The 16,373-nt window shown below is 38.6% G+C and overlaps 1 protein-coding gene across 1 annotated transcript in view; it reads right to left on the bottom strand.

The window, feature by feature from the left end:
* Positions 1–16,373, bottom strand: part of Slc30a7 (solute carrier family 30 member 7) — a 69,921-nt gene that overhangs the window by 29,579 nt on the left and 23,969 nt on the right. The window contains exons 7-8 of the mRNA XM_051185627.1: positions 12,903–12,953; positions 9,841–9,976 (exon numbers count right to left, since the gene is read on the bottom strand). Of these exons, the coding sequence (XP_051041584.1) occupies positions 9,841–9,976; positions 12,903–12,953 (187 nt within the window). The remainder of the gene's footprint in view (positions 1–9,840; positions 9,977–12,902; positions 12,954–16,373) is intronic.

The following is a 16,373-nucleotide window of genomic DNA, read 5'->3' as shown; positions in this document are numbered from 1 at the left end:
AAGCCGGTAACTTAACAAGCTCCTCCAGTGAAAACAAAAACTGACGGCCCTGGCACAACTGTGACCACACACCTATGAACAAACCTGGGAAGAGATGTTCAAAGTGCGCGTACTTCTGTTTCATTGCTTAGGGAACACTGACAGCTTGAGATGACTTAGCAGGAAAGGTTTCTTGCTGCTTCTCCTGATGCATCATGCTCTAGTTTCCTTTGGAAACACTGTTTAATTTCAAAATTCAAGCCAAAGAAACTGAATTTTATAAATCACTGGATGCCGTTACTAAACATCTACATAATGCCTGCCTGAAAAACTGCTGTGCCTAGGTTTTCACACTGTCAAAATTAAAGTGTTATCATGGGAAAACACATTCTTGTTTAAAGTAACTACTTTTTAGCCTTTGGACAAAGGTCAAGTGTAAAAATCAAAATAAGACTTTCTTGCATGGACAGGATTATCTCTGACAGTGTGATCTGACCAACAGGGTTGTCAGTAAAGATGAGCCTTGACAGATCTTATAGAAGACATTTCCACAAATCAAATGAGCTGAATCTGAGCTACAAAGGTTTTTTTTTTTTTTTTTTTATTAAAATGCATTATACACATAGTTTAAAGTTTCCAATACAAGTTACAAATAGAAAAACCATAGTATTCAATGACGCAAATGACAAAAGACTGCAATTGAGCAGCTTCATAATGGAGTATATGGTTGAGTCTGGAATAGCAGGTTTTTATTAACTTTTAACCCTGATTAATGTTGGTCAGGCATGGACATGTGAAATGGCTACACAAACATTCACACAGCATGCAGAATCTGGATGCAACCCTACTAGATGGATTCTGCTTCTTTCATGTACAAGATGAGGCCATCTGAGTCCTTGGTCAGGAAACACTTCAGCTAAATACTTGAACAAGGTGTAACCTCTGACTTTCATATTTATTGTGACATGAAACTAAGTTTTTCATACAGCCTATAAAGCTGAGATGCAATTCTCACATTTTGCAGTTCAAACCTAAATGGCCTCTGAATCTGTATCATCAGACTTGTTTGCTATTTAAATAATCTTTGCCCTCTGGTTCTGAAAATTTCTTTGGCATCGTAAAGCAATCTATAGAATGTCAATTCCTATTTTCCATTACTAACGTTACTAATATTACTGACCTGCTGGGAATAGCCTGTGTCAACATCCATGAAAAGGCATCTAATAACATAGAAACTTAGAAAGGAGCAACAATAAGTTCACATTCAAGAATGGCAAAGCAGAAGCATAACCAAGCTTCTCAATCCTCAGCTTAGTTCTCCAGAATTCAAAATACTACCATGAGCAAAGAACACTGGTGACAGGCTGACAGTGAGGGTCTGTCTACTGCCACACATAGCACCACTGTTCTGGAAAGTGAGGATGCTAAATTTGGGTGTCAGGATGGGGATGGGGAAGATGTATGGACATCAGAGCTGAGCTTTGGAGAATCTCAGGACTGACAAGAAATAGGAGAAACAAAGGAATTACAGATCAGGACACTGTGAACGAAGGTAACCACGAGCAGAGTGTCTCCCATAAACAACAAGCTAAAGTGTAGTATTACATGTGAGAAAAACTATGGAAAACAACTGTGGCTTGAAAAGCAGGCAAGAGGCAGATAACAGAGCATTTTGATCCTAAGAGATTTATTCTGGAAGCATCAGTAAGGTACTCATAGGTTTAGAAACTTTCTGAAATGTCTACTTAATGTATTGAACTCTGTTATGTAAATCAACCTTTCATCACTGTAACAAATATACCGAGATAACCAAATGATAAAGAGAAAAGGTTCATTTTGGCTCACAGCCGTCATGGGCAGATTAATTGTTTTCTGGCCCATGGCAGGCAGTACTTCATGGCAAAATAGGGATGGAGAGCAAAACCACTCTCCTCATAGAAAGCCTGGAGAGCAAAGCCCATGAGAAAGGGCTGGAGTCTCACTACTTCCTTCAAGGACATACACCCCGTGATATGAGAACCCCTCACCAGGCTGTACCTTTCAAAGGTTCCACCACCTCCCAATTGTGTTCCTGTCAACACCAAGCCTTTACCACACAGACCTTTCTTCAGGTGGCACTTACGGTCCAGGCACTGGGGCGCGCATATATATATATATATATATATATATATTTTGTATGTAAGGGTATGCAGCTCTATCCATGTGACATGACTTTAGGACAGAGGAAAATAATATGATGTGTGTGAGGTTTGAAAGGGAAAAGGGGTGACTGAAAGTTCACTGAAGAGAACTATACCTCACAGGACTCTTCTCCCCTTTTCCGTTTACACACAATAACCATTTTACATTTGTGGCCTGATGCTTCCTTCCCTCAGTAAAGAACAAATACTTGACAGACGAGGAGTTACAGTGACTCCTAACCTACAAACTGGTTGTGTCTTAAGGCATTAATTGCTATGTGGGAAAAAAAAAAAAAAAAAAAGCCACCATTTTCCTCATGGAAAAATGTAAAGGTATGTGTGCTCTAGGATTTGTAATAGAAGCACACATTAATGTAAATATGGCAACTGATGGTAAATATGGCAACTGAGCTAGCAATATTCTTTAAAAGAAAAATCTAGTGAGCTACAAATGAAAAACAAAACTCACTCCTGTACTATGATCCTATTAGCCAAAACCCTTCTCCCTCTTCACTGGCCAGGACATAACTCTATCCTGACATAGTCAATTCATGAAAAGGTAGTTGGAACCCTTTACATACACTAATAGTTGAGGAATATATATATGATCTCTCTCTCTCTCCCTCTCTCTCTCTCTCTCTCTCTGTGTAGGTATAAGTGTGTGTGTAGAGAAAAAAAAAAAAAAGGAAATGAATGGAGAGTTTGTTTAAGTTACAAATTTCTAAATGTGCTTATCATGGTTTATTGACAACGACAAAAATCTGACTGAATCCGTGCTCTATATAGTGTCCTTAGAACCTTAGAAAAGGTGGTCCATAAACACGACTGAATATTTGTAAATGATAGCATTACATAATAGAATCTTTAACTGAAAATTTATTTTTAACATTCTTGAGTCCTTGGGTTTCTTTCATATCTCTAAACATCCTCTGTGCCAGCATTTCCCAACCAGGGTTCTTCATCAGAACCGCTGGACACACATGACTGGAGTGAGGACAACTTAGTTCCCAAGAATAACACAGGCCCAGCCCGTTCTGATGCACAGGTGAGAAATGCTCATTACCCTAAACAGATGTCTTATGGTAACTTTCCCAGAATGCTAGAGAAAGGGTGGTAGGCTGATTAGTCAATCTTTATCTCTCAGCATGGTGGCTTTAGATAGGATTTAGATATGATTTAAAAATGTAGCTCCTGGGTAATAGTGTTCCAATTCCTCCAGTTTCACAACATGAAAACTTTTACAAGCAGCAGTTAAAATACTGATAGACTGTTTTCTTCTACCTCACAGTGCCTAAAGAATAGTAAATGTAGCCACTTGAAAGGCAAACCACAACGGAAATTGTTAGGGAACACCCAAAAACATTTCTGAAAAAGATAAAATGCCTGCAATTTCTCATACATGACTACATGAAGATAGAGTAGCTTCTTATGTGTGCTGTTTGCCAGTTATAAACCACAAATAATTAGGCTTAATTACAATTTACCAAAACTGGAGTCACAGTCAAGTCATTTATATATAACAATGCTCGTGGCCACTGACAATAGAATGGCACCTGCATAACTTGTTTTTCTTCATGCATAGCCTTCCTATTTCTAGCTTCTAGTTATGATCATTGCTTGTCAATATTAAAGCCTCGAAAACTGGAGTATTTTTCCCTTGACCTGATAAGAAATAAGTATATTATTTAAGAACTTTTATATTAAAGAAGAGGACATTCTTTTGGCTATAAATCTTTTATCTGTACATGTACATGATTTTTTAAATAAGTACAAAGCACAATAAGGATGCTAACTGGGAAACTTCAAGAAACTTTAAAAAGCTTTAGCAAGGCTTCAAACACACATGTAATAACGTGCATTGCTGTGTCCTGTTATATATTTTCATCAAGCCCAAGGGATTCCTTTTTATTTAAGAGGTTAACACAACCAAACAAAGTCAGTGGCATCATTCATAACTTGCAATGACACAACTGCTTTGTTTGGCTTTCGGCTTCCTTTCAATTCCAGCTTTACTCAAGGGAGAAGGGAGAAAACCACTGTAAGCCTCACTGAGGCCCATTTCCAGGAAATAAAATCTTTCTTTCCTGCTACATTCCAAGCCCTGCTTTTCACTGGGAAACAAAATTTATCACAGCACAAACCAGTTCTACCCAGAAACTCTTACTTTTGCTTGTGCCAGACAATACTAAGAGAAAACCACCAACCATGGGAAACAACTTTCACTGTTGAAGGGAAATCTGAGTCTAGTTAGATGAGAAAGGGCAGCACAGGTTTCCAAAACACATTTTACCTGGGCAAAATGACACAGAAAACATGCAAGAGGTAGGAAAGAAATACTTCTGTTCCTCTAGACAAGGTCTTGTTGTCTAACCCAGACTGTCCTTAAACTTGAGGGTTACTCTTTTGGCGTCCCAGGTGCTAGGATCACAGGCGCCTGTCACCATGTGGCATCGTCAGGCTCAATATTACACTAGAAAGTAAGTCTTGTGAGTGGACTGGAACTCCCTTATACCCTGACTGCTGAGTGTGGCCTCCTTCATCCAACCATGGGTTATAGAAGAAAGACAATACTAAGTGTTTACAAAGTTTAGAATTTCTTAGGTAAGCTCATGGGGAGACTGGATGGGGTAGACCCCTTGCTAATTATTTCTTTCAGTTCTCTGTTCACCCCACACCCTCCCACCACACACACCACACCACCCTTGAAGGCCAAGCCCATCAAATCACTGGATAGTCTAACTAGGGGCGGAGTTCTTGGTCACTCCTTTCAGTCACTGAAGAACTGAGCCAGCGGCTTTTTACCTGTCACAATTCATTCTTTGGTCTTGTTACAGTGCTTTTTCTCCACCTTGCTGAAAATCTTAGACCTCAGATCTTGATTTTAAGCATGTTATACTATTTTCATTTTATTTGTATTAATACTCTACCTGCATATCACACACACGCACACGCACGCACACACACACGCACACGCACACGCACACGCACACGCACACACACACACACACACACACACACACACACACACACACACACACAGTGGAGTATGATTTGTTCTGGTGAATGACTCCTGAGCAGGGCCTACTCCAGAGTACGGCTGAAGCATTCAGTTAATTTTGCCCTATTATAATTCCTACCTAGCCCATCACAAATAGCACTCATCTAACAAAACTGCACACCTATTAAACCCAATTCTTTGTATCGTTCTATAACTTATATTAAGTAGCTAAATAAGACTAGAGGAAACATACCCCATTCTAGTTGTTTTTATACCAAATACATGACCACAAACCTCAAAGTGGGTCCTGGGTGCTGCCAGGCAATCACACTTTTCCCCTTTATAGTGAAAGGCTTTGAAAGGCAGCTGACCATGGCCACACCCCCACCCCACGGCGCGTCTCTCGCTGCTAGGCTTTCACTCTCCCCACTCTCCCTGGTGCCTGGTGTAAGTGACCAATCATCCCAAGAGCATTAGAGGGGGTTGATTATTCCTTCCTTTTGGAAACACCTTCTTTGGAAGGCCTCTAGAGGAGTGTGTTCATGTCTCTCCTCCTGCCTTGCTGTATTGGGCTACGCGTGTCTTATTATCTACTTGTAAACCCATTTGCTTTACTGGCTCCCCTATGGAGGTAAGGTATTTGCTATGAGATCAACTGCCCAGACAAGTAAGTACCGCAGCATTTGCTGAATGGCCTTCAGAAATACTGAAGTTATCCACTGTCTCAAAGAGACAAGACTATGACACATTTCAAGAGGCACAACATACATTTCAGTAATTAGCCATATTATAATCAGGATGCCTTCCTGTGTTTTTCAGGATGTTAAGTATACAGACACTAAAAGTGTTTGGAAATTGAACAGTAGGACAGAAACAAAAATAAAAAGGCGTTACACTTGTAATTGGCTGGCTGAGGCTGCTTGCAGCACTATACTGAAGAGACCTGATGCTAAAGCGGGAAATGGCCACAGACTGTGTGACATTTCCAGGGAAAAGGAAGGGTTGGGGGAGGTGGCATTGCTGCTATCTGGCCACCATTCTGTGATTTTAAACTCTCCTCTGTGTTAGCCTGTACCAATACAATCACTGCCTACCATGAGCCTCTGCGTGAGTAACTAACACAGCATCTCAAACCAGCAAGGACCAGACCTGTTCTAGAGTGCCCTTCCAAGGGGAGAAAAAACTCCATTCTTCTTCTAGTCTCCTCTAGGCAACGTCTCCATCCATTTTGGGTAAGAGCACTAAGGACTGCCATGGCTCTAAGCATTTCTGAGGCTCCCATTTGCTTAACCCTGACCACACATCCATATCCATGAGCAAATCTCACTAGTTTTACCCCATTTCCTGGCTTTATTCAGTCTGCTCCATTGCTAGATTAGACCCACCTATTACGACCTCTCCCTTGGTCCATTATGGTAGCTCCTAGACTTGTTTGCTATCTGTACCCCCTTGTAACCTCTGCTTCATTCAAATGTTTCTTTTTATCTTTAATTAATTTATTGGAGACAGGAATTCACTGTGTAATTATGGTTGGCCTGGGACTTCCTATATAAACCAAGCTGACCTTAAAGTCACAGAGATCTACCTGCCTCTGCCTTCCAAGTGCTGGGATTAAGGGAATCACCATACCCAGATACCAACTATTTTTAAAATTCAAATTACAATTCCAGAAGATCCAACAAAAATTTCAGACCTCTAGAAGGTACCAGGCATACACATGGTACATAGACATACATGTGGGTAAAACACTCACACACATACAAAATAAATTTAAAAAGTACAAATTAGGGTAAGAGAATGTAGCTGAGTGTGGCTAAGTGTGGGTACTTGCCTAGCATGTACAGGCTTTGGCTTCATCCCCAGCACCACAAAACAAAACATATGGACCAAGGGTCACTCTTATGATTTCCCACTGAGCTTGAAATTAAATCCGACCTCCAAGCCCTGTAATTTTCCCTGGTATACTTCTTCAATTTCATCCCAAACCACTCTCCTTTTATTCCCTGTGCTTGAGCCACACTGGCCTCCTTTAAGGGTAGCTGTTTTTAACCATGCAGCTGTTTTTTTTTCTTTTTTCTTTCTTTCTTTTTTTTTTTTTTTTTTTTTTTTTTTATCAGCTGGTCCCTAGGCTGGAAAGCTCTTGGTGACATTTATTCGCAGACTTGCCTTATCATTCCACCCCAGGTGACAGCAACTACCGTGACGTCCTCCCTTAGCTCTGCACAATAAATACTCATTTCATACCAGAGTATCGATTTATTGATTTGACTTTCTCTCCCCTGTGCTAAGAAAGATCAAAAGAGTAGGGATCTCAGAGCTCCTTGCTGAAGATGGCTTATAAAGATTTTTAAAAATATATTGGATATTGTGGCAAGATCAGTTTGTTGTGCGCATATATGCATTTATTATTTATTTTTGTTTGAAGAATAAGTAAGAACAAAAGAAAGAATTTCCAACTTAGAGTTAAGAAATATAACTCTTTTTGTTGTTGTTTGGGGTTTTTTGTTGTTTTGTTTTGTTTTTGAGACAGGGTGTAGTCCTGGCTGTCCTGAAAATCACTCTGTAGACCAAACTGGCATCAAACTCAAAGATCTGCCTGCCTCTGCCTCTACCTCTGTGTCCAGAGCCCTGGGTTTAAAGGTGTGCACCACCGCTGCCCAGCTAGAAAATACCACTGTTTAGGATGAAAAAGCCTAAGTTATTCTGACTCAAATCTGAAGTGTGCCAATTTCTTTGCCAGGAGAATCAAATGGTCACTTTTGTTTTGTTTTTTAACTAATAGCATTTTCTTCTTATTTATTTATTTAATTTAAAAAATTATTTATTTAAATTTATTTTCTACGCACATTGGTGTGAAAGTGTCAGGTCCCCTGGAATTGTAGTTACAGACAGTGTGACCTGCCATGTGTGTGCTGGGAATCGAACCTGGGTCCTCTGGAAGAGCAGCCAGTGCTCTTAACCACTGAGCCACCCTTCCAGCTCCCTACACGGTCACTTTAAATTCATAAGACATCAGTTTGCCCTCACAGAGCTGCAGAGACACTGAGGCAGACTCTGGACAATGTGGTAAAAGATGCATTGGAGGGGAACTTTGGTAGAAGTCACTACAAGGAAGGACTTCACACAGCTAGAGGGGCAAATCGGGAAATGTTTCCTGAAGGGGTGCTATTTGAATTAAGTTTCATAGAAGGATGTGGAGTTGGGATACACATATCTGTAGGGCTGAGTGAAAGGGCGTATCGCTAAATGCATGTAAGTTTGGAGAGAGGAAATATGAATGGGAAAGCAGAAAGTTCAATAATGTATTTAGGAAACTGAAAGTAAGGGACTGTCACAGAAGAGGTGAGTCAGGAGGGAAGGAGGGAGAGGCTAAGAGGATTAAACAGTATCAGGGGACTTGTTATGGGTCTTGATCTTTATTCTGAAATAAAGAGTTGGAGAAGGACTTAAAGCAAGATAATCGCAGTATGCCACATAATCCTCATCAAAGAAATGTCACTGCAGCATGAAAAGTAGAAGAAGACAGGGAGGACAAAGAGGCCATCAGTTTTCCAAGCAAGCCACAGCAGAATTTGGGCAACGAGTGGAGACAGGGAAAACTAAGATCATTAACTTAAAAAACCAACTGGAGTAACGAAGACTACAACACATCAATAAAGCAGAGTGCCACCGAAGGCACCACCACCAACACAGGTAGTTATAGATCTTAGCAGATCTGTCAGGAGTCTGGCACATCTACACTAGTAGAAGAGCTTGGTTGAGACCTCCAAAGATGAGGAAAGGCATTTTGAACTTTAGAAAGGTTTCCATACACCACCTGCTTCCATGTGCAAACAGTTAAAGAATAATCTGCATGTTTAAAATAAATATGCTATTTTTAGGGCAGAAAGTGAAAAACAACCATTCCTAACTTTAGTACTGCAACCTATTACATCGATCCTAGTCAGCTCTGAGTTATAAACAGTCATTACAACCTCACTTCTCATCAGTCTTCATTTCCATTACAAGAGCTTCTACTGAAAGCAGACATATGGAGAAATGATAACACTCCAACTAAGGCATAGTATGCAAATTTTAAAGATAAATGCTGCAAGATAAAAGAATGGTATTTCTATTTTTAAAATAAAAATGAAGCCAACAACAAAGTATGCTTTAGGACAAAGGGTCTGAGATGACAATAATATCAGCTGAACAATGCACTATATAGCAAACAGTCTCCGAGACTGAACATCTCTACCTACAGTGTCTCTATGAGTCCCTAGCACCATGGTAGGTGAGAGAAAGAAAAAAGAATAACAGAATTGTATACTCCAAGATAGTTCTAGCAGGGGCAACACTGATACTAGAGTTTGACATTGTTACATGTAGCTATAAACTATAACATTCTAGTTAATGTAGTTTATATTGCCAATTTTTTCAATAGATATGGTGTATGATTTAACATTTGAACTATGATCAAAGGTTTTAATGTCAAAAACCAAAAAGAAACATTAAAACTCCAGGCAAGATATAAATGGAAAATGCATGAAAATGTGAAGATGAAAAGATAATCTGGACAGAATTTTTTTTTAAAGACCAAAGGAAAACCCACATGGTAATCTGCACTGTAGATTTCTAATCACACAGTTTTGACTTGCCTCCCTCTCATTTTATTAACAGACAATAACATAATATGCCACTTACCTTACAACTATAAGAATGGCTATAAGAATCGAACAGATAGGATCTGCTATCATCAACCCAAAATTTTGCATCATGATGGCAGAGGCAATTACACCAATACTCCCAAGTGTATCTGCTAGAATGTGTAAAAATACACCTAGAAAGAAAGCATCATCAAAATTAAAACTGTAAAATAGTGATATTCCTTAGGACTATCCTCAAAATTTCATACATAAAACATTACATATCAATACAAAAAACAAGAGGAGTACTGACTGCCTAGTAACTGCATAGCAGAACACTTATGAACTGACATAACTGTTTTCATGACCGCCAGTGTAAACATCTAACTGGTAGATTATAATTATACACAACTTTAATAGAACAATACAAACGAAAGGTAGAGAAAATTAATTTTAAACACTGTTTATGACATTTACCTTTACTTTAAAAAGCACAAAGTTTAAAACATTTGCTTGGGAAGGAAAAGAGCATCAGGCAGAAAAAAAAAAAGGTTAATAAAGCATTTTAATTTTGAAAACATGTACACACACTGCCCTCTGCTGGTGATTAAAAATATTGCCTTAAGACTAGAATGTCATATGGGCCCTAACACTACTTAACCTGATATTATTCAAAAGGTTTTCACTACCTAAATTTGTTACTATGATCAAATTCACTGTGCAGAAAAAAAAGCAGGTATCTGAATACTTTTAAATGACTAGAAAACATATATTGAACCTTTACTATTAAATACTAAGTAGGTCACTGGTTAACTCAAATATACTGTTAAGAGTCATTTGTCTGGAAAACCATTACAATTTCAAGAAAGAAATTGCATACACAATTCTTTCTGAAAATACCTAAGACAGTAACTCACTCAACATGTAGATCCTTAATGAGCAAAACTCACCACACAGCAAAATAGTTGTTAAACTTAAGTGTACTTTGCTCAGAAAAAAACCCGTAAGTCTTTAGCACCATCAATGACTGCTCTACATGGCAGACTGACTAGCTTAGAGATTTATGCTGGGTTCCCTGAACAATAAAAGGTAAATATGTGCCTTTTAAACTGAAAGAGACTTTGTAGCAGCTGAAACTCTGACCACCTAGTCCTTTAAATCTTAATGTTTGCTGGGAAAAGACAATGTCTTTTCTATAGTTTATAGCGGCCACAGCACATGGCACCCATCCTTACACCCCTATTCCTTTTCATCTGTGCAGACTACTCTGCAGAAATTTTCACACCTGTGTGTGGATGTGTGCGGAAATGTGATAACATAGCTTTAAGCTTTTATATTCTTCCATTAGTGTTTTGGTAGGAACAAAATAAAAACAGTTCTAACAATGAAAAAAGGGGGGGGGGTGAAATAATCTGTTCTTGCTTCTCCTAAGGTTGGAAAGTCCCTGCCTACATATAATTTCCTAGGCAGAAAATGGGTTTTATTAGTACACATCATTAACTACTCTATTTTATAGTAACTATGAAAAAAGAAATCACTAAAGACACATATAAAGCATGTTTAACTCATATAAAACTGAAACCATGCAAGATTTGTAACACACCAATGATCTAATACCTCTAAACTTAGTATAGTGGAGGCCAAACTGAGGACCAGCAAGCAAGTGGAAACTGCATTAGCTCAAAGTGCTCACGTCTGCGTGTTCGCAGAGCAGCTGGCCAGGACGGCTTTTACACCAGGCAGCCACAGCTGTCCTTTAGCAGTCACAGATGCCCTTTAGCTTCCTCCTGGCTGTCTTGAGATCCAGAAACTCATGTATTTCAGAAACAGAAACTCATTTTCATTATAGCGTGTACAAAAGATGTAAAAAGTAATTTTTCATAACTAAATATAAATTATTATGATAGAACTTGATACCGTTGTATCAAAAAATGTGAAGACTGTTTTTAAAGCAATTCCATATATTTTGTAAACAGAAGTTGATGGCTAGAAGGTAGCCTAAAGACCTTTGAAAATAAATCTTCCCTATGGAGAAACACAAAAAGTAAGAAAAGTAAGAATTAGATCAAGAAACAGTTGAGAAAAGGATCAAAAGGCCACTTCAAAACCCAGAATAAAGTAGGGTTAACATTAAAAAACAAAAACAAACAAACAAACAAAAAAAAAAAAAAAAAAAAAAAAAAAGCAGGAAGCCGGAAGCTGGGAATCTGGATGATGTAGTTCAGCAAAAACTGAGGAAGACTGGCTCACATCCCTCAAAGGAAAGTAGCAGAGCTCATAGACAGATCGGTTTTCTCTAGCTGATACTGTTTATGCAGCATTAAGATTCTGTTGAGGTGTCATTAATTGATGCCTTCACATATGACAAAGATCTCACTGATTTTGATTTTGTTTTTAGCTCTAAATTTTCCCACATCTTCAAAACATATTGAACATTATTCCCGGAAAAACCGTCATAATCCTAGGAAAGCAAACATACCAGGAATTGCTGAGGTCAGGTCTAGTACTTACCTTTAGCAGGGTTTTCCAATTTCTAGTTTTTTGTTTTCTTAATTAGATCTGAGAAATCAGCCACATGACAAAATACTGCTAAATACCCAACACAGTATGTGTGTTTGTGTGTGCACACATTTCCTAGGAGGGATAACATTTTAAATATGATTACCAACTGCTGTGGGACCCTGTACACTATGAATATGTGTTGTTCCATTGGTTGATAATAAAGTTGTTTGGTCAATGGCGAGGCAGAATAAGGTTAGGCAGTAGTTTCAAACTGAAAAGGGAGATGAACAAGTGTGGAGTCAGGAAGATGCCAGGCAGCCATCAATGAAGCAAGACATGTAAAAAATAAAGTAATAAGCCACAAACCATGTAGCAAAACATAGATTAAAAAAATATGGGTTCATTTAAATGTAAGAGCTAGCTAATAATAAGCTCAAGCCATCAGCCAAATATTTATAAGTAATATTAAGCCTCTAAGTAGTTACTCTGCAACTGGAAGGCGGGAGAGAAACCTCTGATTACAACCAAGTTCTTTTTTTTTTTAAGGACAACTCTGGACAACTGAGAACTATGAAGTCAGTTTCATGAAATCAAGAAACACACAACTGTTTGTCATACCTTGTAAAATCTGTCTGCTGGGTCCTGTCGTTTCTTTGAAGGATGGGCCATCTGTGGAGAATTCAATTAAGTTATTTAAACATCACTTCCCTTCCTGATCCAAATGTTTGCAATTCAGAGTCCTTTTTGCTCAAGTGTATGATGGAGGTGTGAGTATACAGTCATATTAAACTTACAAAATTATTTTTTAACTTAACCGAGTAATCAAGTACAGGCGAATTTAAAGAGGGCAATTTTGAAATGTAACAAAGGTATAGAATATTTTGCAATTTATTGTACTATAAATAAAAATCACAGGAAATTCAAAATATTACGAAAATCTACCAATATTGTACTAATAACATTTGAAGAGGTCCATGAATGAAAGCTAGAACTGACAACAAGGTAATGTAACCGTGGAACATCAGCTTCCAGCAGCATCTGTATGACTGTGCCACTTGCTGTACAGAAAACAGTCACTTTACTAAAATCCTGCCTTTTATCGTGTGACCTTGATGCATTTCCCCTTGTCCACAGGGCAAAAGCAAAGTTACAATCACAGATGAACCCTGGATCTCCAAGGACAGAAAGGCAGTGTGCCACAGATGGACCCTGCCTGGATCTCCAAGGACAGAAAGGCAGTGTGCCACAGGCCTGCAGGTGAGCTACGTCAACAAGCAAGCACTAATTGAAAAGGTGTAATGTTCACTGCTAACATAGAGTATTTTGTGGGAAAGGGTGAGGTGGAAAATGGATAACATGTGACATAATAATATGTGCTGCCAAATTCCCAAATTTTAAAGCAGTGACATGTTTAGTATGTTACTTTTGGGAGGGTGTTCATTCTCTTAATGAAATTCTTTTTTTGCAGAGTGAAATAAAATTCTCTTTATGATGAAAAGATAAAAGTACTATAATTTCTATACTTAAATGCATCAGAGACTACTAATTAGTTTTGCAATGAAACAAAAAGATACATAAATGGCAAAAGGTGGGCAGCATTTGTTTAAAAGGAGACCAGACAAGCTTTGTGAATGTGAAGCACGGTGACTGAATAGTCATTGGCTTGCAGTTGGAAGCACGCCTGAGCATTGCCAACAGTGAATCACACTGGGACAGTGCAGGGCAATATGCAACAAAGACACAAAAGCAAGAGATGGCACAGTGCATTCCATAGTGCTAAGGTTCTCTCCTGAAAGATGCAGCTGATACAGAAATCCTACTGACAGCTCCTGAGCAAATCACCAACTTTCTGCATGCGCGAAGTATCTCTCGAAAAGTGTTTTGATGTCAGCACTTTAAAAGGGATAGTTTGATGACATGATTATAAAACCTAACTCCAACTAAGTTAACAGTAAAAGTCCTCTTGGTTGCATGGCATCTGTGGCAGAAGCTGGCTGGATAGCTGCTCTCCAAACCTGTTTCTTTTGAAACTTCTTGTTGAGTCTACAACTTCACTGTTTCCTCCTTTCCTTGAGTTGGGTGTGCTGTGGTGAGTTGTGGATAAAGTGTGAAAGATACAAGCCTCTTTCAGGTTCGCCAGAATGTCAACATGAGAACTGGAGGAGCCACTGGGTGACTGAAGCAGACATAATGCTCTAGAGAAAGGAAGCTCCTGATTGCTGCACCATTGACGTAAGCACTTTCAAAACAACACAGCTCCCTCATAGTGTTGCATTCCAGCAAACAGAATAGAAGCTCAGAGACGGATATGGGTCGCAGACAAGATGAAATCAGGCCCATTTTCTTACATACCCCACCGTATGATTTGATGTTCAAATCCTAGCTGTTTTACTTATTCAATTATTTACATGTGTGCATGCACTCACACATATGGCAATGAGAAGACAGCTTGAGGAAGTTGTTTTCTTCTTTCACCAGGTGGGTTTGAACTCAGGTCATCAGACTTGACAGCAAGCGCCCCTTACATATTGAGCCATCTCATTGGTCAGAAATCCTAGCTTCTTAATTCATTATTTACTATGATTTGTTTGTGCCTCAGTTAACAGGGACAACAGCTATTATCTCCTCCAATAGATGATGAAAAAAATATAAAACATATATAAAGTTCTTAGAATGCTTATGAAAATAATTACAATGCCACAAATATTAATTGAACTCTCACAAAATGAACCTGAGTAGTTTTTAAAGTTTTTCTCAATCTTCCAAAATATATATTTTTATTAAAATCTAAACACAAGATGTCTTTTCTAGTAAATTAGGAAAAAAATAACCCTTTTTGTAATCAATTAATCCTAACAAGGAGAATCAGATTTCTATCCTTTTCTTTCAAACCTGATTGAAAAGCCACAATTCAAGACCTACAATGCTCTCTCTAAAGTTCCTGGAGTTCAGAGTATCAGATTAATAAGTCAAAATGTTCCAGGTTTGGGGACATTTTGGACTTTAAACTAGAGATGTTCAATTAGTACAGCCTACTGCAAATATCTCAAATACAGAGAAAACCCAAATAGTTCAGATACTTTGATAAGGGGTATTCAAGCCTTGCTGTATAGTAGGAGTGGGAACCCTGGAGAAAATTCACCCAGCCATTGAAAACACAAGTAAACATATGGGAACCTAATAAATATCTAATGAGTTGCTTCTGTGTGCTAGAGCCGTGCAGAGTTTTATACAAAAATCAGTGTGACACAAGAAACTCAGTCTATTGAAGAGCAAGAGTATAGACGTCAACTGCATTACCACAGGCTTCAATGCTGGTCCATAAACAATGGCTATCCTGGTCACTTGATCGGGCCATGCTACACATTCCACAGCTCTGATGCCACAAAGTAAAAGAGCTGTCGGGGGTTAATACGAGTGCTACCACATAAGCAATTTAGCTTCTAAATTCATAGACCATGAGGCATGTTCAGCCTTTTCCCATTATCACAGAATGTTCACACCTGTAAAATTCATACTTCAGGACCGTAGAGTCAAGTTACACACCAAAAGAGAAAACAAAAAGTTTAAGTTTGCTATTTTGTGTTGGGCTACATTAATAGCTATTTTATGCAGCCCATGGGCCCCAGGCTGGAAACAGTAAAAGTAATCAACCTGAGAATGGGCACAGAGGCCAGACATTCTCCACCTCATACCCTTCTCCATCGTGACCAGAAAAGTTGTATGGACTCACTACTGGGTATTTAAAAAAGAATACTAGAGCAAAGAATAATAGGTCACTTGAAAATATTAGTGTCACAGTTAAATTCTAATGACTAGCTAATAGATCCTATTGTAAGAATTATAGTTTATGTCAGCATTATTTATCTAAATTTTTTTTTTTTTTAAACAAAAGCTGGTAGCAATGGCTAACATCTTTAACCTCAGCACTTGGGAGGCTGAGGGAGGAATTGCTGTGAGTTGGAGGCCAGCCTGGGCTACATGGTGAGTCCTGGGCAACCTGCACTACAGAGTGAATCCCTGTTTTAAAAAACAAAACAGAAAAAAAAAAGAACTTTAATTCAGAAAGATATTTCAAGTAAAATGTTA

The sequence above is a fragment of the Phodopus roborovskii genome, unplaced genomic scaffold, assembly GCF_943737965.1.
Source record: "Phodopus roborovskii unplaced genomic scaffold, PHOROB, whole genome shotgun sequence".
NCBI lineage: Eukaryota > Metazoa > Chordata > Mammalia > Rodentia > Cricetidae > Phodopus > Phodopus roborovskii.
Note: the sequence above shows the minus strand (reverse complement) of the source record. Positions and strands in the feature narration are given on the sequence as shown.